Source organism: Lithobates pipiens, unplaced genomic scaffold (genome assembly GCF_037356315.1).
Source record: "Lithobates pipiens isolate NorthernLeopardFrog02 unplaced genomic scaffold, aLitPip1_a1.2 Scaffold_22, whole genome shotgun sequence".
NCBI lineage: Eukaryota > Metazoa > Chordata > Amphibia > Anura > Ranidae > Lithobates > Lithobates pipiens.
The window spans coordinates 57,146,490-57,169,749 of NW_027507784.1; the positions used below are offsets into that span (position 1 = coordinate 57,146,490).

Consider the following 23,260-nt stretch of genomic DNA (forward strand, 5'->3'; position numbering starts at 1 on the left):
AGGCAGCCCATAGATGATTTGGTGGTTGAAGGAAAAGACTCGATTCCCCCATCCACACAATCAAGGTGGATGGGGAATCCTCCCCGCCTTTTGTATTCTGACAGCAAGGAGAGTTGCCCATCGCCAGAACTCACTTATCAGTGCTGCCGGCTATAGTTGGTTGTGCTGATCGAGCAGAAATTTTCCAAAAGGGTGGTTGCACAGAAGTCAATCAGTAAATCAACTCCCCTCAAGCACTACATGAATTGAAATTTGCCCAGTCACCGCTGAATAGGTCAGATTTTAAGGACATGGACAGATCTCGAAAAGTTTTGATTAATTTATAGGCAGGCTGGTAGCACTGAGCACTCAGTACAACCAGCCTTTCGGGTTTTTATTGTTCAGTCACTGCTGGCGGTTATACCTGCCAGGAGTGATCATTGTATTCTGATGGCCAGGAAACCTCCTGCTTTGAGAGAACCTCCCATCAACTCTCACTTTGTTAATAGTGGAATTAAGCAATTTTCTTTCAACTCGTAGTTGAAGGAAAGAAAATTGCATAAGGCTTACCTAAAAGGAGGTCTCCTCAAGGCAAATTAGCCAGTCACAGCTGTTAAAGAATCGGAAGACGGTCTTGTCTACATTTCTATCGCAGACGTTTCGGGAAACAAGGCTCATCAATGGAGGGTGCTGTAGCAATTACCAGCTGGATACTGGATTTAACATCAGGAAAATGTACATATTTCGCCAGCACACCAAGGATCAATTACGGTCCAATGGTTTTTATTGCAGAGAGATCACATCACAAAGGCAACTGCACTTGTCTTTGTGATGTGATCTCTCTGCAATAAAAACCATTGGACGGTAGAGCTGCACAATTAATCATCAAGAATTGTTATCGCAATCTTGACTAAAGTGTTTCACAATTCTTTCTAAGCAAAGAATTCTCTCTGCTCTTCTGAAGCCACAGCCCTCAAAAGGAAGGAAGAGAAAAACTGGGCAGTCTGCAATATTTTATGTCATACTGTATTTGCACAGCGGCCTTTCAAATGCAATTTTTTGGGAAAAGAATTACTTTAATATAAAAAAAACAAAAAAAAAAAACAAACACACTAACCAGTAAAGTTGGCCCTTTTTTTGTATAATGTGAAAAATTTTACCTCACGAGAATCTAAAGAGAATCATGATCTTTTATTCTAAGCAAAAAAAATCATGATTCTCATTTTGGCCAGAATCATGCAGCTCTATTGGACAGTAATTGAAGATCCTTGGCGTGCTGGTGAATATATACACTTTCAAGAATCGGAGGAGTTACCCGACTTATAAGCGAATGTGGAAACCCCCTGGATACAAATTATTTACACAAAATTATCATAAGCTTAAGTTGCCATTATACCAACTCCCATATGCCTGCCTCCTCTGGATAGCCTGCCCTCTGTCTAGAAAAGTGGTCCTCAACCCTTTCCTCAGGACCCACTAACAGGCCAGGTTTTATGTATTACCTTGGGGAGATGCAGACTAGAATACTGCAATCACTGCGCAGCAAATGATATCACCTGGCCTGTTACTGGGCCCTGAGGACAGGGTTGATGACCACTGGTCTAGAAGGTCTAAGGATTCAAAATGAATGTTTTCTCTGAGTCAACCCTAGAAACTGCCATTATAATAAGCATTCCCCTACCACATCAATCCCAAGCTTTGTTAAGTACCAATTAAAGTGTGCTCTCACTTCAGGAATCAGTGATATACTGGTATAGGTTTTTGGATAGACTTAGATACTACTAAGCAAAAAAACAAATGAATTAACCTGTAGCAATGTTTTCTAATGACAATGTATAAAACTGTGTAGTACAGATCTATGATCTGGAGGAAAACAGCTTATATCATGTTTTCCAAAAATTAAGTAGTAAAAATACCACTTGGTATTCTATGTATGTGGAAAAGTAAACAAATTAAATAAAAAAAAAAAAAAAAGTAGGATGAGATAAATAACTAATCGGGGAATCTCCAGAGCAGCAAGGCTTATTTACTTCTGTTGTGTCAGATGTGACATGATGACTGTTTCTCCAGGCTTACCCTTTGGCATAAAAGCAGCATAAACTCTATTCTGCTTCAAGTACAATTTCAAACAAGTCAAATCAATACGTCAACTGCTAATACTGCTCAATTAACACCGCAATTGTGCTTAAAGATGAACATTCATGATTAAAAAAAAAAAAAAAAAAGGATTAGCCAATGTATTTTGGAAGAAAATGCCAATTTATTTCATACACCTCTGCCTCTCCCTACAGTGCACTTCCATCTCTCCACTTGGAACTGGAGCTTTGCTCTTACATCTTAGCCTCCTTTCTGCATCTATACAGAATATGTGTGCAGAGAACAGACTGACCTCTCCTATCAGTGTGCCTGGAATCGGTTTGGTGGATACATCTCCCTCCCCTGCATTATTACAAGTAGTGGTGCTTACATAAACATAAAATGGAGCAGCGCTTGCCCAATATGTGAGACCTATATCAATGTAAAGTGCAATACCAATACATATGTCACTCAGATAAATATAATGAACAATTCAAGGATATACAAATCAGTTTCTTATTCAAAAAAGTGCAAATACACTCAATAGTGCTCAATAAGTTCCAAAACACATATACGTAGTCCAGTACTAGTAGTAAACGACTGGGGCTTCATTGCTCTGCTCCAACAAGCAATCTTCAAGGTGCTACCACCATACAGTATTCAGACGTGGCACTCACCGATAGGTGTTAACCCCATGTAGCCAGGAGTCAGTGCTATTATGGAGTTGTTTCCCTCTAGTGTTGGCCTGGACCCCATATGCTCATTTCCTTAAGGTAGAGCACCGAGCAGAGCAAAACACTGTGGGATGTGTAATCCAGTGTGCTGTGGTTTTACTTCTAGAAGGACTGGTTTGAACTACAACAGCCACCTGGGAGAGAAGAACAGACTGCTGGGAGAGGATATAAAAAGGCTTGTCTAGGCCTAGATTGTTCTCTTGGGACCCTGGCCTGGATCTGCAAGCAGGAACTCTGTGTGCGCTGCTGCAGCTGAGTCATGTCCTATGCAAGAAAGAATCCTCAACTGGATATTCAGAGGGGCATCTGTGGACAGCATCGCCTCCCTATCTGGCGGCAGCCTGGAGGTCGCTCCTGCTACATCTACGCTACCTGTACAACAGATACGGGTGAGTCACGACACGGTGCGGCCCCTGAGCCAGGACCCTGAAGGAGATCCTGAAAAGCAACCATCTTCATCACCATCTGCATCCTCAGTTACACTATCGGTGAGCAGGCACCTGCCCATTTAATCACAAAGACACCGTATAAAGACACCACTGCTTTGTTCACATCGCTGCCATCTGTAGTTGCACAGGATAAAATACCTATTAACCAAGCAGTCACAGTGATTACTTTGTACTCAACTTACACAGGAAGACTCTGCATCCTTTTGTGGCTAACATAACAGCTAAATTGTTCTGCTCCAACCAGGATTGCTTCATTTACAGTTAAGTGCTAGCTGAAGACCTGCAGACTCCATCTTTACTGTGGAGTTACCTTTAAACCCCTTTTCTTCCCTTCTCAGTCTTAACCAGAGACTGTTCATTGTTTATCTTAAAGGGTTTCTTTCAGCTATCTGGGACTCTGGTTAAAGGAGCCAGTCATTCTGCAGAATCAATAGTTACTAAATGTCACTTTACTTTCTGTGCATTCAAGGCCAGACAGCATTATACGATGACCTATGTTGAAGTGATACTAAAGTCTTTTTTTTTTGTTAAAAATAATAAACATGCTATACTTACTTGGTCTGTGTCATGGTTTTGCACAGAGCAGCCTGGATCCTCCTCTTCTCTGGTATCTCTTCGGTGCTCCTGACTCCTCCCTCCTGTTTCGTGCCCCCACTGCAAACGGCTTGCTATGGAGGCACCCAAGCCGAACCACAGCTCAGTTTCCATTCAGACACGGAGCTGTGGCCGGGCCCCCACCCCCTCCCTCTCCTCTTTGACAGCAGCGGGAGGCAATGGTGCCACGCTTCTGTGTCAGCCAATGAGCAGGGAGAGTCCTGAACAGCCGAGTCTCTCGTGCAACATTTCTGGATCTAGATGGACTTCAGGTAAGTATTAGGGGGGCTGCTGCACACAGAAGGTTTTTTATCTTAATGTATAGAATACATTAAGATTAAAAAGTGTCTGTCTTTACAACCACTTTAAGGTTATTTACAGATCAAGTAGTGTTCTTTGATACATGAAAACCGCTTCAAATGTCCTGAAGTGGAGAAATTCACAAAATTTGTAGATAGACGCTTTCATGTCTACTTTGCATCAATAAACCAAAAAAGGAAAGCCATTTTTTAAATATTGGATTCCATATTATTGGTGGTTTAACGCTGTTCATAGAACACTGGTGGGGTATATTTAAAGTCCTAGTCTATGTATTCGTTTGGCCCTTCACTTACAAAAGTCAAATAGCACTCAGGATATTTTTCAATACCTCAGTAGGTCTACTGCTTCTTGCTGGTATACTCATATTCAATTATAAGACATAAACCAGAGAGGCCATCATAGCGCAACGCATTTGTTTATTAAAAATGCACACATAAGTATAGAGCCTTGCCTGGAACCTAGAATGACCTGCCGACAATTTCCCCTAGGAGCGCCACTGCTCTGTGCCGCTATGGAGCCAGCGTGCCCTTCAAATGGCAGAAGTGACAGGGTAACAGACGTATTTTTTATTACTATTTTTCTGCATTTTTAAATATGACACAGATTTCTTTATTCATTCATTTTTTTATATTGTTTGAGCGACGTATGTATTGGTATTGTACGGTAGAGCTTTAGCACTTTATATTAACCACTTAAGGACCGCCGTATTGCCATTGTACGTCATCACAATGGCACAGGCAGGCACAAGCACGTAGATGTACGTGCCTGTCTTCCAGCGGGTGGGGGGTCCGATCGGACCCCCTCCCGCTGGATACGGCGGTCCGTTTCCCTCGAGGAGCGATCCGTGATGAGGGGACGGCCGTTGGTTTCTGGCCACCCCCTCTGGATCGCTCCTGACCAATGACGAACTTCCTCCCACTGTGTATTGTTTACACAGGAAGGAGGAAGTGATGTCATTCTCCTCGGGGCGGTCTTTTTGACCGGACTACGAGGAGAAGACTAAAAGTAAGTGCACCAAAACACTACACTGACACATAGGTACACAAACCCCCCCCGATCGCCCCCCCTCCCCCCCCAGTCACAGTGTCACTGATTGCATTGATCATTTCTTTACTGATCAATGCATTCAGTGTCAGTTGTAACAGTTAAAACTGTCAGGGCAGTTAGTGTTAGGTCCAGGGTAACCCCCTATCACCCCCAATAAAGATTTAACCCCCTGATTGCCCCTAGAGTTAACCCTTTCACCCCCTTTTGCCAGTGTCACTAAGCGATAATTTTTCTGATCGCTGCATCAGTGTCGCTACTGTCGCTAGGTAGCTAGTTATTTTTTTAGGTTCACCGCCAGGTATTTATAGCGCTAGGTACCCCGATATACTACCCAATAATGGTTTTAACCCCCTGATTGCCCCTAGTTAACCCTTTCACCCCCTTTTGCCACTGTCACTAAGCGATCATTTTTCTGATCGCTGCATTAGTGTTGCTAGTGTCGCTAGGTAGCTAGTTTTTTTTTTAGGTTCACCGCCAGGTTTTTATAGCGCTAGGTTCCCCCGATATACTACCCAATAATGGTTTTAACCCCCTGATTGCCCCTAGTTAACCCTTTCACCCCCTTTTGCCAGTGTCACTAAGCGATCGTTTTTCTGATCGCTGCATTAGTGTCACTAGTGTCGTTAGGTAGCTAGTTATTTTTTTAGGTTCACCGCCAGGTTTTTATAGCGTTAGGTACCCCCATATACTACCCAATAATGGTTTTAACCCCCTGATTGCCCCTAGTTAACCCTTTCACCAGCGATCACAGTATAAGTGTCACTGGTGACGCTGGTTAGCCAGTTAGTTATTTAGGTTCCCCGTCAGGTTTTTATATAGTGCCAGGGACCCCCATATACTACCTAATAAAAATGTGAACCCCCTGATTGCCCCTAGTTAACCCTTTCACCACTGATCACCGTATAAGTGTTACGGGTGACTCTGGTTAGTTTGCTTTTTATAGCATCGGGGCACCCACCATTTATTACCCAATAAAGGTTTAACCCCCTGATCACCCGGCGGGTGATAATTAGGTTTTAGGGTCAGGGTCTGCGTCGCCCCAGGCAGCGCTAGGTTAGTGCCAGTACCGCTAACACCCACACGCAAAGCATAAACCTCCTGTAGTGGTATAGAATCTGAACAGATCAATATCCGATCTGATCAGATCTATACTAGCGTCCCCAGCAGTTCAGGGTTCCAAAAAAACGCATTGTTAGCGGGATCAGCCCAGATACCTGCTAGCACCTGCGTTTTGCCCCTCTGCCCAACCCACCCAAGTGCAGTACCGATCGATCACTGTCACTTACAAAACACTAAACACATAACTGCAGCGATCGCAGAGTCAGGCCTGATCCCTGCGATCGCTAACAGTTTTTTTGGTAGCATTTTATATTTAAATCCGGAAGGCAGTGCTTGGTTTTTGGGGGCCCGTACGTGGCTAGGCTCCCAAAAAGTCCCCCACATGTGGTATCCCCGTACTCAGGAGAAGCAGCAGAATTTATTTTGGGGTGTAATTTGACTTATGCCCATAGCATGTGTGAGCAATATATCATTTAGTGACAACTTTGTGCAAAAAAAAAAAGAAGTTTGTAATATTCCCGCAACTTGTGGCAAAATATAAAATATTCCATGGACTCAACATGCCTCTCAGTAAATAGCTTGGGGTGTCTACTTTCCAAAATGGGGTCATTTTGGAGGGTTTTGTGCTATTTTGGCATTTTATGGCCTTCGAAACTGTGATGGGTAGTGAGGAGTCAAATGAAAAATTTGCACCCTTAGAAATCCTGAAGGTGGTGATTGGGTTTCGGGGTGCCGTGCGCGACTAGACTCCCAAAAAGTCCCACATGTGGTATCCCCATACTCGGGAGAAGTAGCGGAATATATTTTGAGTTGCAATTCCACATATAACCATGGCATGTGTGAGCAATATATCATTTTGTGACAACTTTTTGTAAAAAAAAAATCTTTTTAAATTTTTTGTCATTATTCAATCCCTTGGGACAAAAAAAAAAAATATTCAATGGTCTCAACATGGCCCTCAGCAAATAGCTTGGGGTGTCTACTTTCCAAAATGGGGTAATTTGGGGGGGGTTTTGTGCCATCTTGGCATTTTATGGCCTTCAAAACTGTGATAGGTAGTGAGGAGTAAAATAAAAAATGTATGCCCTTAGAAATCCTGAAGGCGGTGCTTGGATTTCGGGGTCCCGTACGTGGCTAGGCTCCCAAAAAGTCCCACAAATGTGGTATCCCTGTACTCAGGAGAAGCAGCAGAATGTATTTTGGGGTGTCATTTCACATATGCCCATAGCATGTGTGAGCAATATATCATTTAGTGACAACTTTGTGCAAAAAAAAAAAAGTTTGTAATATTCCCGCAACTTGTGGCAAAATATAAAATATTCCATGGGCTCAACATGCCTCTCAGCAAATAGCTTGGGGTGTCTACTTTCCAAAATGGGGTCATTTTGGGGGGTTTTGTGCTATTTTGGCATTTTATGGCCTTCGAAACTGTGATAGGTAGTGAGGAGTCAAATCCAAAATTTGCACCCTTAGAAAACCTGAAGGTGGTGATTGGTTTTCGGGGTGCCGTGCGCGACTAGACTCCCAAAAAGTCCCACACATGTGGTATCCCCATACTCGGGAGAAGTAGCGGAATATATTTTGGAGTGCAATTCCACATATAACCATGGCATGTGTGAGCAATATATCATTTAGTGACAACTTTTTGTAAAATTATTTTTTTTTTTGTCATTATTCAATCCCTTAGGACAAAAAAAATAAATATTCAATGGGCTCAACATACCCATCAGCAATTTCCTTGGGGTGTCTACTTTCCAAAATGGGGTCATTTGGGGGGGGGGGGGTTTGTACTGCCCTGCCATTTTAGCACCTCAAGAAATGAGATAGGCAGTCATAAATTAAAAGCTGTGTAAATTCCAGAAAATGTACTCTAGGTTGTAGACGCTATAACTTTTGCGCAAACCAAAAAATATACGCTTATTGACATTTTTTTTACTAAAGACATGTGGCTGAATAAATTTTGCCCTCAATGTATGACTAAAATTTACTTTATTCGATTTTTCTTATAACAAAAAGAAGAAAATATATTTTTTTTTCCAAATTTTTGCTTTTTCCATTTATATCGCAAATAATAAAAATCGCAGAGGCAATCAAATACCATCAAAAGAAAGCTCTATTTGTGGGAAGAAAAGGACGCAAATTTCGTTTGGGTACAATATTGCATGACCGCGCAATTACCAGTTAAAGCAGCGCAGTGCGAAATTGGAAAAAGACCTCTGGTCCTTAAGGTGTTTATTGGTCCGGGGCTGTAGTGGTTAATATACAGTAGGTCGCACATATTTGGAACACGCAGCTCAATTTCTTGTTTATATAGTTGCATCTGGGTATAATATATACATAGTTGGGAGCAGCAGCTACCCCCAATACTTTTGCCTGGGGTGGAAGGGGGAGCTTTAGCTGGACTAGCTGATTTAGATTAAAGCCAAATGCCAACTCACACTGCAATTACACAGTTACAGTAACACTTCCCCCTCCCCCTTTAAGGCTAAAGGGTTTATATAAATAAAAAGCCCCCCTGTCATTTGTAAATGGTTTGTCATAACACTAACTGCTACAAATGCAGAACAGCTTGATCTGTTAAAAAAAACAACAACTCACTAGCTGAATTGCCATGTGAAAGTAAAGAAAGCCTAAAAAAGAAAACTGGTATAGTCATTACATCTTAAGAATTAGCAAGTAAACATTTAGGTTTATTACAACAAAGTCAAAAATTCAATTCGGCAGATCTTCATTGGAGTTCTGTTGAATTTACTGCCACCAGGTTCCATATACACTATATTGCCAAAAGTATTGGGACATTTCCGTCTTCGTCTGTGGGGTTCAATATTGCGTTGGCCCACCCATGCAGCTGTAACAGCTTCATCTCTTCTGGGAAAGTTGTCCACAAGGTTTGAGCGTGTGTCTATGGGAAGGTTTGACTATTCTTCCAAAAGAGCATTTGTGAGGTCAGGTACTAATGTGGATGAGAAGGCCTGGCTCATAGTCTCTGCTCCAGTTCATCCCAAAGGTTTCCTATCGTGTTCAGGTCAGGACTATGTTGCAGGCCAGTCAAGTTCCTCCACCCCAAATTCGCTCATCCATGTCTTTAAGGACCTTGCTTTGTGCACAGTCATGTTGGAACAGGAAGGGGCCATCCCAAAACTGTTACCACAAAGTTGGGAACATGAAATTGTCCAAAATATCTTGATATGCCGACGCCTTAACAGTTCCCTTCACTGGGTGAAGCCCAATCCCTGAAAAACCACCACACACCATAATCACCCCTCTACCAAATTATTTGAGGGGTGGCCCTATACTTTTGGCAATAATGTGGATGAGCGAGTGTGGGGTGGAGGAACTTGACTAGCCTGCACAGAGTCCTGACCTCAACCCGATAGAACACCTCTGGGATGAATTAGAATGGAGATTGCGAGTCTTCTTGTCTAACATCAGTGTCTGACCTCACAAATGTGCTTCAGGCAGAATGGTCAAAAGTTCCTACAGACACTCCTAAATCTTGTGGAGAGCCTTCCCAGAAGAGTTTAAGCTGTAAAGGGTGAGCCAACTCAATACTGAACTCTAAAGATTAACACTGGGATGACATTAAAGTTCATGTGCGTTTAAAGGCAGGTGTCACAATACTTTTGGCAATATAGTGTATATCACAAGTGGGGAGGGTAGATCTGCTTTCAGTATCCATGTGGTTTAACGTTCTGTTTCTCTGGCTGAGTTATCACCAATAGGGATGAGCCCGATGTTCGAGTCGAACTTAAGTTTGACGCGAACATCGGGTATCTGCCTGTTCGCCGAATAGTGAACAATTTGGGGTGTTCGCGGCAAATTCGAAAAACCGTGGAACACCCTTTAAAAGTCTATGGGAGAAATCAAAAGTGCTCATTTTAAAGGCTTATATGCATGATGTTGTCATAAAAAGTGTCTGGGGAACTGGGTTCTGCTCCAGGGGACATGTATCAATGCAAAATTTAAAGGAATATTTCACTTTTGTTGTTTCACTTTAAGCATTATTAAAATCACTGATCACGAAAAAAAATGGGGGTTTTTAAAACTTTTTTTTTGCATTGATACATGTTCCCTGGGGAAGGATCCAGGTCCCCAAACAATTTATGGCAATAACTTGCATATAAGCCTTTAAAATTAGCACTTTTGATTTTTCATGTTCATGTCCAATAGACTTTAACGGTGTTCAAAACTAATTTTTTGCCTGTTTGCATGTTCGGTGGGTGAGCTATTCAGCTCATCTCTAATCATCAATTATATGTGCATGGAGTCTGCATTTCACCCCGGTGCTTGCATTGGTTTCCTCCTGATACTTTGTTTCTTCCCACAATCCAAAAGGCAAACTGATGGGATTATTGGTTCCTGTTTAATTTGGCCCCAGTATGTACGAATGTGAGATAGGGACCTTAGATTGATAGATTCTTGAGGGCAGAGACTGATGTGAATTTAAAGTATGTAAAGTCCTACATTGATTGTCAGTACTATCTAAACACCATTTATTATTAAAGTAGAATAGGTTAGAGCAGGGATATGCAATTAGCGGAACTCCAGCTGTTGCAAAACTACAAGTCCCATCATGCCTCTCTCTCTGGGTGTCATGCTTGTGGCTCTCAGAGTCTTGCTATGCCTTACGGGACTTGTAGTTCTGCAACAGCTGGAGGTCCGCTAATTGCATATCCCTGGGTTAGAGTATCCCCGCGCTACCATAAAGGGCATAAATTATCACTAAGGGTAGGTTGCAGCAGATCACCGACAGAGGTATATACCCTACCCCCAAAAATAGTATGTGAAAATCAAATAAATGGTGTTGCGCTACCTTCAAAGGTTAAACTAAAGTGCCTAGTGCATAAGTGTATATTGAGAATAGTGCTAAACAGCAAGCTAGCAGAGATCTCTGCTAGCTTGCTGTTTAGCACTATTCTCAATACACACTTATGCACTAGGCACTTTAGTTTAGTTTAACCTTTGAAGATAGCGCAACACCATTTATTTGATTTTCACACACCGTTTATTATTAAACTCTCAAGGCAAGTTTGGATTATGTGGGTTTGAGAAACTTTAGTTAAAAACAGAATCCAGGTAATGTTTTTATAATTTGTACAAATTCTGCCTTTGCAAAGCTGTGGTAGCAGTACAGATAATAATGGTAAAAGGTTCTTGTTTTAAACGCATGGTTGTGTTTTGAATGGAAAAAAAAAAAAGAGCTGGTCTCCACTGCCATTACAAATGAAAGGCCTGCATTCTTTTAAGCATTGTTGTGTCAACCATCCATGAGTTGGGAAGTTTTTAGGGGGCTAAGCAGTTTGCATTTCACTTTAACCACTTCAGCCCCGGACCAATAAACAGCCTAAGGACCAGAGGTCTTTTTACAATTTCGCACTGCACTGCTTTAACTGGTAATTGCGCGGTCATGCAATGCTGTAGCCAAACGAAATTTGCGTCCTTTTCTTCCCACAAATGGAGCTTTCTTTTAATGGTATTTGATTGCCTCTGCGATTTTTATTTTTTGCGATATAAATGGAAAAAGACCGAAAATTTTGAGAAAAAATTATTTTCTTTTTTTGTTATAAGAAAAATCGAATAAACTCAATTTTAGTCATACATTTAGGGCAAAATTTATTCAGTCACATGTCTTTAGTAAAAAAAATGTCAATAAGCGTATATTTATTGGTTTGCCCAAAAGTTATAGCGTCTACAAACTATAAAAACCTGGCGGTGAACCTAAAAAAATAACTAGCTACCTAGCGACACTAATGCAGCGATCAGAAAAATGATCGCTTAGTGACACTGGCAAAAGGGGGTGAAAGGGTTAACTAGGGGCAATCAGGGGGTTAAAACTATTATTGGGTAGTATATCGGGGTACCTAGCGCTATAAAAACCTGCCTGTGAACCTAAAAAAATAACTAGCTACCTAGCGACATCAGTGACACTAATGCAGCGATAAGAAAAATAATTGCTTAGTGACACTGGCAAAAGGGGGTGAAAGGGTTAACTCTAGGGGCAATCAGGGGGTTAAACCTTTATTGGGGGGTGATAGGGGGCTACCCTGCACCTAACACTAACTGCCCTGACAGTTTTTACTTTTACAACTGGCACTGAATGCAGTGATCAGTAAATAAATGATCAATGCAATCAGTGACACTGTGACTGGGGGGGGGGTTTGTGTACCTATGTGTACCTATGTGTTAGTGTAGTGTTGGTGCACACTTACTTTCTGTCTTCTCCTCGTAGTCCGGTCAAAAAGACCGCCCCGAGGAGAATGATATCACTTCCTCCTTCCTGTGTATACAATACACAGTGGGAGGAAGCTTCTCATTGGCCAGGAGCGATCGAGAGGGGGTGGCCAGAAACCAACGGCCATCCCCTCATCACGGATCGCTCCTGCAGCGAACCGGACCGCGGTATCCAGCGGGAGGGGGTCCGATTGGACCCCCCACCCGCTGGAAGGCAGGCACGTACATGTACGTGCTTGTGCCTGCCTGTGCCATTGTAATGACATACATTGGCAATACGGCGGTCCTTAAGTGGTTAAACATGCTAAATCTATACCTTATATGGCTCCTGCCTTTCAAGAAACTGTTTCAGCATTATTACCATGCACATGTGGTTCTTACATTTAAACACCTATTCCTGGCCAACGTAGAGCAAATTATTTCCTCAAGTGAAAATACTATTCATCTAAAAGCAATTACGTGAAAAAATAGAAAGCAGAAATTGGGCAATTTGTTATTGATAATTGCTGTTCCCACCTGGCATGATTTTTCTGATCTGAATTTCAGGATAATTGTTTCATCTAGGACAAGATGCTATGATTTGAAAGTACTGTACATTTTCGCCCGAGGCACAATACTGGAAGGTCGTATAGAATGCAGAATGACATTTTAAAGGGAAGGCGCAGAATCCTAATCATCACATTTCTTTACTGTAAGGCTACATTCACACAAGTCTCCTGCGTTTCGGTTTATTTTAACACAGGAGAAATGATCTGGGAAGTATGAACAAACTTTGAGCTTCATAGTTGAAGATCTTCCAAGATTTTACCTACATTTACACTTAGATGGGTTCAGAGTATGTAATCTGGCCCTGACATACACAATTCTATTTTCTCTACACACAGCTAAACTGAATGCACATAACCACAGGTAAACACAAAGGATGATATACTAAAATTGGAGAGTTCAAAATCTGGTGCAAACTTTGCATAGAATTCAATCAGCATCCAACTTCAGCTTGTTCAACTAAAGTGTCACTAAACCCAGAACCCTGCATTCGTTATATTTGGTCTCACGCAGTACACAAAACATGGAAATGCAATTTTTTTTAGTAAAAAAGAAAAGAAAAAAAAAATGCTAAATACCTTTTTTCATCAGCAGTATATAGCAGTCTTGTGACTTCTATCAGTGTCTAGTTAAAGATTGTAGCTCTTACTCTCCTTTGACTGTCCTATGAGGCTGCATTACCCCTGATTTGTTTCATATCTCTATCACCTAATGCAAGTCACTTCACTGGGTATATGGAAGGGTTTACAACTAATAAGCTGGATGTCCACCTCAACAAATTTCAACTGAGCAATCAAAGGAGCAGAGGGTGTGCCATGCCTGCCTGGGCACACCCTAATCACCATGTGCAATCCCGATACCACCTACTGCCCGGGCTTCCCCGTGTTGGTACCCCAGCATCGCAGTGCTGATGGTCTCCCTCCTTTCCCTGTAGGTACTGCTGAGGATATTTCAGGATGGAGAGTGGGGGAAGGGGCTAGTAAATATGTAATTTACCAGCACCTTCCTTTTCTATATGAACACAGTGAACACACTCACTGTGTTCACTCATAACTGAAGCATAGCTTACTATGATTCAGTTTGTAAATGAACTCAGATGAAGCTGCGTTTGAGCTTTGGGGTGCGCACCCTAATGCAATAAGCTGCACACACCTATGGGAGCAGGTATTCAAACTGTGGCAACAAAGACTCCTCCATCCAAGCTGTTTAGCATGGATGAAGAAATCTTACTGTACACAATTTCTCTTGTTTAGCCCTGTGAAATCTATGCTTGTATGGTTAGCCTTAACTGACAGTTCAGTTTTTTAATCAGCAATAAGAATAGGAAGATCAAAACATGCATAAACCTATACATAGGAAATTGCATAATACATACAGGAACAAAGAGACCTCACCAGATATTGTTCACATTAAAGCAGACCCTGTACTATCAAGCATGGTCATCTTTTTTGTTTTTTTGTTTTTATATATAGGGTGGTGGTAAAAAAACAAAGTCATACAAAATTGAGATAAACCTGTGGGGGAATGTTAACGTAAGGGATGCCAATGTTTTTCACGGAGATTGCGGCCATTACCGAGTACCCCAATTCTCACAAGCAGGTGCTGCAGCATGACACAATCGTGTCTTCTTGTGAGATTTGGGGTATTCTGCATTCTCAGATATCTCGCCAGAAAGGATGGTGAAATCACCCATGCCTAGGTACCAAAGGAGGAATCTTGGGTAAGTCTCAATTTATTCCCACACAGGCCTTTTCTTTTTTTTTCTTCATTTTAACGCTACACCAATTGGATTTTTCTGACAGCTCAGACAAGCTTTATAAATCCTGGACTTTGAAGAGATGTAGAGAAGAGAACACAGGTACAAAAGCAGAACTTAAAAAAAAATATTATCTCTCTCTCTCATTTTATAATATATATATATATATATATATATATATATATATATATATATATATATATATATATATATATATATATATATCGAGAGATAGATATCTATCCATCTCATACACACACACACACACATATATACAGTGGCTATAAAAAGTCTAAACACCCCTGTTAATATGTCAGGTTTCTGTGATGTAAAAAAAAAGATTTTGTCATTTCAGAATTTTTCCACCTTTAATGTAACCTATAAACTATACAATTCAATTGAAGAACAAACGGAAATCTTTTAGGGGGGGGGGGGGGGGAGGTAAAAATTAAAAACTAAAATAATGGGGTTGCATAAGTGTGCATACCCTTATAATAGGATGTAGCTGTGTTCAGAATTAAGCAATCACATTCAAACTCATGTTAAATAGGAGTCGGCACACACCTGCCATCATTTAAAGTGCCTCTGATAAACCCCAAATAAAGTTCAGCTGTTCTAGTAGGTCTTTCCTGGCATTTTCTTAGTCGCATCAAAGGGATCTCATTGTTCAAAGGTATCAGTCAGGAGAAGGGTACAAAATTTCCAAAGCATTAGATGTACCATGGAACACAGTGAAGACACTCATCAAGGGGAGAAAACATGGCACAACAGTGACATTACCAAGAACTGGACGTCCCTCCAAAATTGATGAAAAGACAAGAAGGAAACTGGGGAAAACAAGGCTGCCAAGAGGCCTACAGCGACATTAAAGGAGCTGCAGGAATATATGGCAAGTACTGGCTGGGTGGTATATGTGACAACAATCTCCCATATTCATCATATGTCTGGGCTATGGGGTAGAGTGGCAAGACGGAAGCCTTTTCTTACGAAGAAAATCATTCAAGCCTGGCTAAAATTTGCAAAAGGACATCTGAAATCTCCCAAAAGCATGTGGGAAAATGTGTTATGGTCTGATGAAGCCAAGGTTGAACTTTTTGGCCATAATTCCAAAAGATATGTTTGGTGCAAAAACAACACTGCACATCAAGAGGGCTGTGCACAAGAGATGCCCCCACATTCTGATTTGGAGGGTTTTTCCAGAGTGGGCAAATATTGCCAAGTCAAAATGTGCCATGTAATAGTGCAAGAGTGCTGTAATAAAATCAAAAGGGGTTGCAATGTATTAGTTTAAGGGTGTGCACACTTATATAACTAACTATATTTTATTTTTAATATCCTCCACCTAAAAGATTTCAGTTTGTTGTTCAACTGACTGTCTCATTTTTACAACACTGGGGGCAGCACAGTGGTGTAGTGGGTAGCACTTTCGTCTAGCAGTAAGAAGGGTTGCTGGTTCGAATTCCAACCATGACACTAACTGCCTGGAGTTTGCATGTTCTCCCTGTGCCTGGGTGTGTTTCCTCCGGGCACTCCGGCTTCCTCCCACACTCCACAGACATGCTGGTAGGTTAATTGGATTCGGTCTAAATTGGCCCTAGTCTGTATGAATGAGAGTTAGGGACCTTCGAGTGTAAGCTCCTTGAGGGTAGGGGGACTGATGTGAATGTACAATTTGACGGCGCTATACAAGTACCTGAAAAAAATAATCACAGAAACCTGACATTTTAACAGGGGTGTGCAGACTTTTCATATCCACTGTGTGTATGTATGTGTATAATATATATATATATATATATTTTATTTGACATTTTTTCACCTTCTCCCCTGTGATGTAGTCTGAAGACTCGCACACAAGTTTCATCAACTCCTAAGTTGGGAGATGCACATTCAACCTACTTCACGTGGGCCAAGGGTGGCATGGGGAGGTCATGTCACCCAGGGGATAACAGCATAATCATGAATACAATATTATTTTAACCACTTCCCGACCGGTGCACGCCAATGTACGTCGGCAGAATAGCACGGGCAGGCATATTGGCGTACAGGTACGTCCAATTTTAAATGGCGCCCTGCCATTGCGAGGGCACCGGCGGGACCCCGTGAGTCCGGGTGCGGGTCCCGCAGACTCGATCGCTGCGGGCATACCCGCGATCGTCTCACGGGGTGGCTAAACTGGGAGATGCCGTTGTAAACAGCATCTCCCCGTTATGCCTAGCAACAAGTGACGCTGATCTCTGCGCCATGTGATTGGAGCAGAGATCAGTGTAAACTAAATGAAAGCCCAGCCCCCAACAGTTAGTAACACCCCTAGGAACACTTAACCACTACACTGCCACCCACTGGTTAACCCCTTCATTGCCAGTGTCATTTACACAGGAATCACTGCATTTGTATAGCAGTGATTGCTGTATAAATGACAATGGTCCCAAAAATGTGTCAAAAATGTCCGATATGTCTGCCATGTTGCAGTCACAATAAAATTCGCTGATCGCCGCCATTACTAGTAAAAAAATAATAATAAAAATGTCATAAAACTATCCCCTATTTTGTAAATGCTACAACTTTTGCGCAAACCAATCAATCGCTTATTGCGATTATTTTTACCAAAAATATGTAGAATACGTATCAGCCTAAACTGAGGGAAAAAAATGTTTTTTTATATAATTTTTGGGGGATATTTATTATAACAAAAAGTAAAAAATAATTAGTTCTATTTTTGTTTATAGCGCAAAAAAATTAAAACTGCAGGGGTGATCAAATACCACCAAAAGAAAGCTCTATTTGTGGGGAAAAAAATTAAAAAATACGTCAATTTTGTTTGGGAGCCATGTCGCATGACCGTGCAATTGTCAGTTAAAGTGACGCAGTGCCGAATCGCAAAAAAGTGGTCTGGTCTTTGGCCAGCAAAATGGTCCGGGGCTGAAGTGGTAAACACACTCTAAAACTACAGAAAACAATAGAATGAATTGCCATTCTTATATAGAAAATATTGCTACTACTATGTTAAAGTAAAACAAGCCCAATCAATGTATCTTGATTAAACTGTATAGTCGGATACAGATACTTTTATTGCTCATAGGAGTGCAGTTGCTTGTCACATGATTCACTGTAACTCTACCTTTTATGCTGCAAATTATGCCATCTACAGTGAGTTTAGAAGCAGTGCTTAAACCATGGAACACAGTGGCCAAAGTTTTTTGGCGTTTCAGTATCAGCTTTAGGTATTTAGCTGATTGGGAAACTAGCTGCCTAATATAAATGCCAGGATAAAAATTAGAGCCTCTCATCAGGTAGGTTGTGTCCCTTAAACAGATTTCAGATGCAGTGCCTTATATATTTTCTTGCACTAACCTGTAAGGCTGTCTGGCCGTGAGGGTACCATTCTTTCGTAGATATCATATGACTGATATTGGTCGATTTCATGCAGGTTCCTCTGCAAAGTTCCTATATGCTGTGGTACCGCTGTCATTCCTGGACGTTTTGGAGAAGATGATGATCCCACAGGAGCTTGGGACAATGAGCCCACTCTGTTCTGTGTATCTGATGTTAGTGGAGAGCCGACTCTGACAGAAGTGCCCAAGGTTTGGTAAGATGAGGACATGCTAGAGGGGTTTGAGTTTTGCCGCGTAGTGACTGACCCAATCCTTCGTACACCTGTTGGGGAGTTGGCCCTGCGCACTGTGTAGGGGGAACCAGCTCTCTGAGAAGGCAACGTTGTTGAAGTGTAGGTATTGGCGGTGGGAAGTGGCCTTGAATCTGTAACAGGTGGGGAGCCATAACCACTTCCAAGAGAAGTTCTCAGTGAGCCTCTAGATGGAGATACTCCAGACCCAATAACATAAGAAGGTGACTGTGACCTTGAAGGAACAGAACTAACTCTCCGAACCGCTCGATTGGCTGCCATTGCATTTGAGGGCTTTAAGAAAAACAGCATAAAAACGAAAAACATAAAAATGCAGAAACAAACCAGCATAAACTATTTAGAATTATGTTTTATACTTCAGTACAGTTCTCAAGCTATGCTTGTGTTGTGGGATATTGTCTCACAGAGCTACTAATTAGCTCTGCTTTGATTGACTACTTTGCTCCTGATCTTCAGAGGTCTGTTCATCTCATGATTCTCTGTTCTTGCAATTGAATGTCAGTATATAACCATAAAGTATAAACTGTGTGGTTAAGAGCTAAATTAAGCCTTTGAGGTTTAGCATATGGCCCACAAACAACTTGCGAAAACTCTGAGCCAATATTGCTTCCCGTTTCATTTTGCTCTAGAAATAAAACAGATACTTTTTTATTTTTTTATATAAATCTGGAGAACGGGTAGTGGCAAATGCACTAGCAAATCTAGATTGGCTTGACTAAAAAAAAAATATATCCGCTCTCCAACTAACACTTTTTTTTATATTTTGGACAGAGTGGAGACAGATTAGAACACCCAATAGTATTTTACTGCTGTCCGTGTCCCCATTAGGGAGATTCACCCTCTGTTTCGTTTACCATTATCATTGAAAGTGAAGGAAAATACAAAATTTTGGGATGTTCTCAGAAAAGTAAAACTAAGAAATCTTCCAATGGGGACACTAGTTATGGTGATCTGGGGCCCTCAAGACAGTCCCATAAAAATTTGCTGTAATTTTCACAGACTTTCTGTTTTGGCTATGGGACAGTAAGTGAAGGCAAATCTCTGCACACAGATGGCAAAAGTAAAAAAAAAGAAAAAATCTGACGGGTTGGCCAAAATGAAAAAAAAAAAAAGTTCTGTCTAATTCTAGTTTAAAAGTGGTTGTAAACCCTTACAAACCACTTTGACCTACAGGTAAGCCTAGATTAAGGCTTATCTGTAAGTCCAAGAAATATCTACTAAACCTACACGGTTTAGGAGATATTTACAAAAAAAAAGACAGGCACTGCAGTCTACGGCGCATGTGCTGTAGACAGCGGCGTGCAGGCGCACTGAGCATGCCGCTAATGGCAATATGCCATTAGTGGCGGCTCCTGTGCGCATGCATGGGAGTGACGTCATTGCTGCTCCGGCGCTGTGAGTGGCCGGAGCAGCGATACCTGGAAGAAGATGGACGCTCCGTGCTACAGGGGACAGCGGTAACATTGCTGGCTCCCGTGTCAGGTAAGAGACACATAATGGGCTACTGCGCGATGCATAGTAGTCCATTATGCTTTACCTTTGCAGGGAGACAGAGAGGAAGTAAACCCATCAGGGTTTACTTCCTCTTTAAGCAGTTACAGAACAGCTTTGGTGTTCCTTTTGGGATAAAAGTTTTACATAAATGCATAGAAGATGACCATTGTAATTACCCCTATCAGTGTTAATCAGTTTGTCTCAGCCCTCTAACTGCCACTTTTGTCTAGACTGCTTGGTCTGGTAAGGGAAGTTGAAAACTAAGACCTACTTGGCCGGATCAATAGGTGAAAATAACAGGAAGTAAACTTCAGTAAAAGAAAATTAATGCCGTCACCACTTCTATGGATTGATAAGCTGCAACATAATTTTTTGGGGGTTTATATCACTTTAAATTTTGCAGCCTTCAGGCTAGTCAAAATGTGACAGATTCTTCTGCTCTGGCCTTAGCAGTCCTCACTCAGACAGAGCATATTATTGAAGTTTAAGCATCATTCTTTCCAGAACTAATGTGGGCCCAGGTCAGTGTAATCTGCACTCTCGGGGCTCACAGAAAATTGGTTGGATGGCACACAGTGGGATTGATTTACTAACACTGGAGAGTGCAAAACCTGGTGCAGTCCTGCACAGAAACCAGCTTCTAGGGTTTATTGTCAAAGCTTGATGAGACAAGCTGACGTGAGAAGTGGATTGGCTACAATGCTCAGCACTCTCCTGTTGTAGTAAATTAACCCCTGAATGTCTTTCACCCTGGAAGAAAACCAATGTTGGATCACAGAGCAATGAATCTGTGTGGGACAACGCCATATAGGAGGCAAGTATGGGAGGTGAGGCTCGCAGTGAAAGCTTATTTTTCTTTTGTACAGCTGCTGAGCATTTTTAATTGAAGCAAAAGTTTAGTGTTTGCTGTTAAAACAGTAGTTGGAAGCACTATTGGCCATAAAAAACAGGCAATAAGCATTGCTTCAAATTTCATAAGCTGCCGTTAATATTTTGGCTTGTTTATGACTTTTGTGTGTGCAAAAAAATTCTGTGAGCAGATCTCCCCATCTAAGGCCTCATTATCTATTTCAAAAGTTTCAACCTAAAAAATATAATTGTTTTTCGTCATACTTGCTTGTAAATTCCTTTTCCTTTGAGTACATCATGGGACACAGAGTGAGGCTAATATTCATTACCTACTGGGTTATACTTCATCTCCAGGTGAATGGACACTGGTAGAACCATTGGTCTTTAGACCAGAAGTGATCCCCCATATAACCCCGCCCAAACAGGAAGTACCTCAGACCTCTGTAACCCATGGTGTACTCAAAGATTTTACATGCAATTATGATGAAAAAAATAGTCATACTTATTTTCTTTTTCATACATCATGGGACATAGAGTTAGGCTAACATCCACTACCTACTGGGATGTCCCAGAGCAATATCCTTGAGGGGAGGGAGACACCCTGCCAAAAAAATAGCCATCATCAGATCTTATTTATTTGGCAGCCCACAGTATACTGCCGCTGAAAGCTGAAGCCTAGGCTGTTCGAACATAGACTTGATACCATTTTTTGAACATGTGTACTGAAGACCAGGTAGCAGCCTTACAAATCTGAGACACAGATACCTGATGGCGAAAAGCCCAGGAGGTTCCTACACCCCTGGTAGAATGAGCTCTCACCCTAAAGGGAGGAGTTTCAGACCATAGGCCTGAATGACCAATTGACGGACTCAATTGGCAATGGAAGCTTTGGAAGCTGCCTGCCCCTTCTTGGGTCCTTTTGGTAAAACAAAGGAGTCTGATGCTCAGATCTCCACAGATCTAGACAAATAAACCTTGACTGTCCAGACAACGTCCGAGGAATGCAATTGTCTCTCCTCCACCGAACGAGGCTGAGAGAGGCAGCAAGTCTAATGGAATTTCCTTGATAGGTTCAAATGGTTGTTTTTGTAACACAGACAGCACCAAATTCAAGTCCCAAGGACACATAGGTGACCTAATGGGGGGGGGGGGGGGGAAGCAAACGAGTTGCCCCCACATAAAGGTTTGGACCAGCGTATGGGAGGCTAAAGGCCTTTGGAAGAATACTGACAGGGCTGAAATCTGACCTCTGATTGCACTCAAAGCCAATCTGATTTCCACAGCTGACCATAGAAAACAGGATTCTCCCAATCATGTATTTCCGAGGATGCCATTTTCTGGCTTCACACCAAGCGTTCCAAGTCTTCCAGACCTTATGATAGATCTTCCTAGTGACATCTTTTCTAGCATTCACTAGGGTAAACACCACTGGTCCTGAGATGCCACAGTCCTTTAACACCCTGGATTGAATAGTCATGCTGTCAAATTTGGAGACTGTAAATTGAAGTGGAATATAGGACCTTGAGACAGTAGATCGGGGCAACGTGGAAGCGTCCATGGCCTGTCTATTATGAGTCTCACAATCTCTGGGAACCAGGGCCTTCTCTCCAAATCCTGCGCAACAAATGTGGAAGGAGAGGGATTGGAGGGAAAGCATAAACCAGGGAGTACTGGCTCCATGCAACTACCACAGTATCTGCTCCGATTGCCAGAGGATCTCTTGTTGAGGACACAAACTGCTGTAGCTGGTTTCTGAACCTGGATGCCAGTAGGTAAACCTCTGGCCATCCCCAATGCTGGCAAATGTCCTGGAACACCCCTGGGTGTAGGGACCATTACCCCAGGCAGATCTGCTGGCGGCTGAGATAATCTGCCTTCCAGTTCTCTGCTTCCGGAATATGGACTGCCGATAGAATCGGCATATGTCCCTCTGCCCAGGCTAGCATGTGGTTCACCTCCTACAGAGCTGAACGACTCCTGGTACTGCCTTGATGGTTTATATAGGAAACTGCAATGGCATTGTTGGACTGAACCCCAATAGGGCAGTCCTGAAGCTCCGTCCAGGACCATAGGGCCAGACGTACTGCCCATAAAGCCAAGATGTTGATGGGCAAGATCTGTTCTGTCCTAGACCATTTCCCCTGAGCTGTGAGCCCCTCTAAGGTCGCTCCCCAGCCTGAGAGACTGGCATCTGTAGTTCGTACTCACCAAATTACCAGGAGGAAGGACTTCCCCTTTCGCAGGTTCCGATCCTGCAACCACCAGTTTAAGCTTGAGCGTGCCGGAGGAGATAAGAACATTGGATAATCCAGGGCTTGTCCTCTTCTGTTCCAAGCCAACAAGAGGTCTTGTTGTAAAGGTCTGGAATGGAACTGGGCATAGGGCACTGCCTTGAAGAAGGAGGACACCATCCTCCCTTAGAAGACTCATACAGATTCAAATGGAGGTCTGTCTGGTGCCTCTTATCTAAGCTTCCAAATAC

At 42.1% G+C, this 23,260-nt stretch overlaps 1 protein-coding gene across 8 annotated transcripts in view; it reads right to left on the reverse strand.

The window, feature by feature from the left end:
- Positions 1 to 23,260, reverse strand: part of PKP4 (plakophilin 4) — a 474,949-nt gene that overhangs the window by 131,037 nt on the left and 320,652 nt on the right. For all 8 annotated transcript variants that reach the window (XM_077447646.1, XM_077447645.1, XM_077447649.1 and 5 more), the window contains exon 7: positions 18,144 to 18,708. In XM_077447646.1, the coding sequence (XP_077303772.1) occupies positions 18,144 to 18,708 (565 nt within the window). The remainder of the gene's footprint in view (positions 1 to 18,143; positions 18,709 to 23,260) is intronic.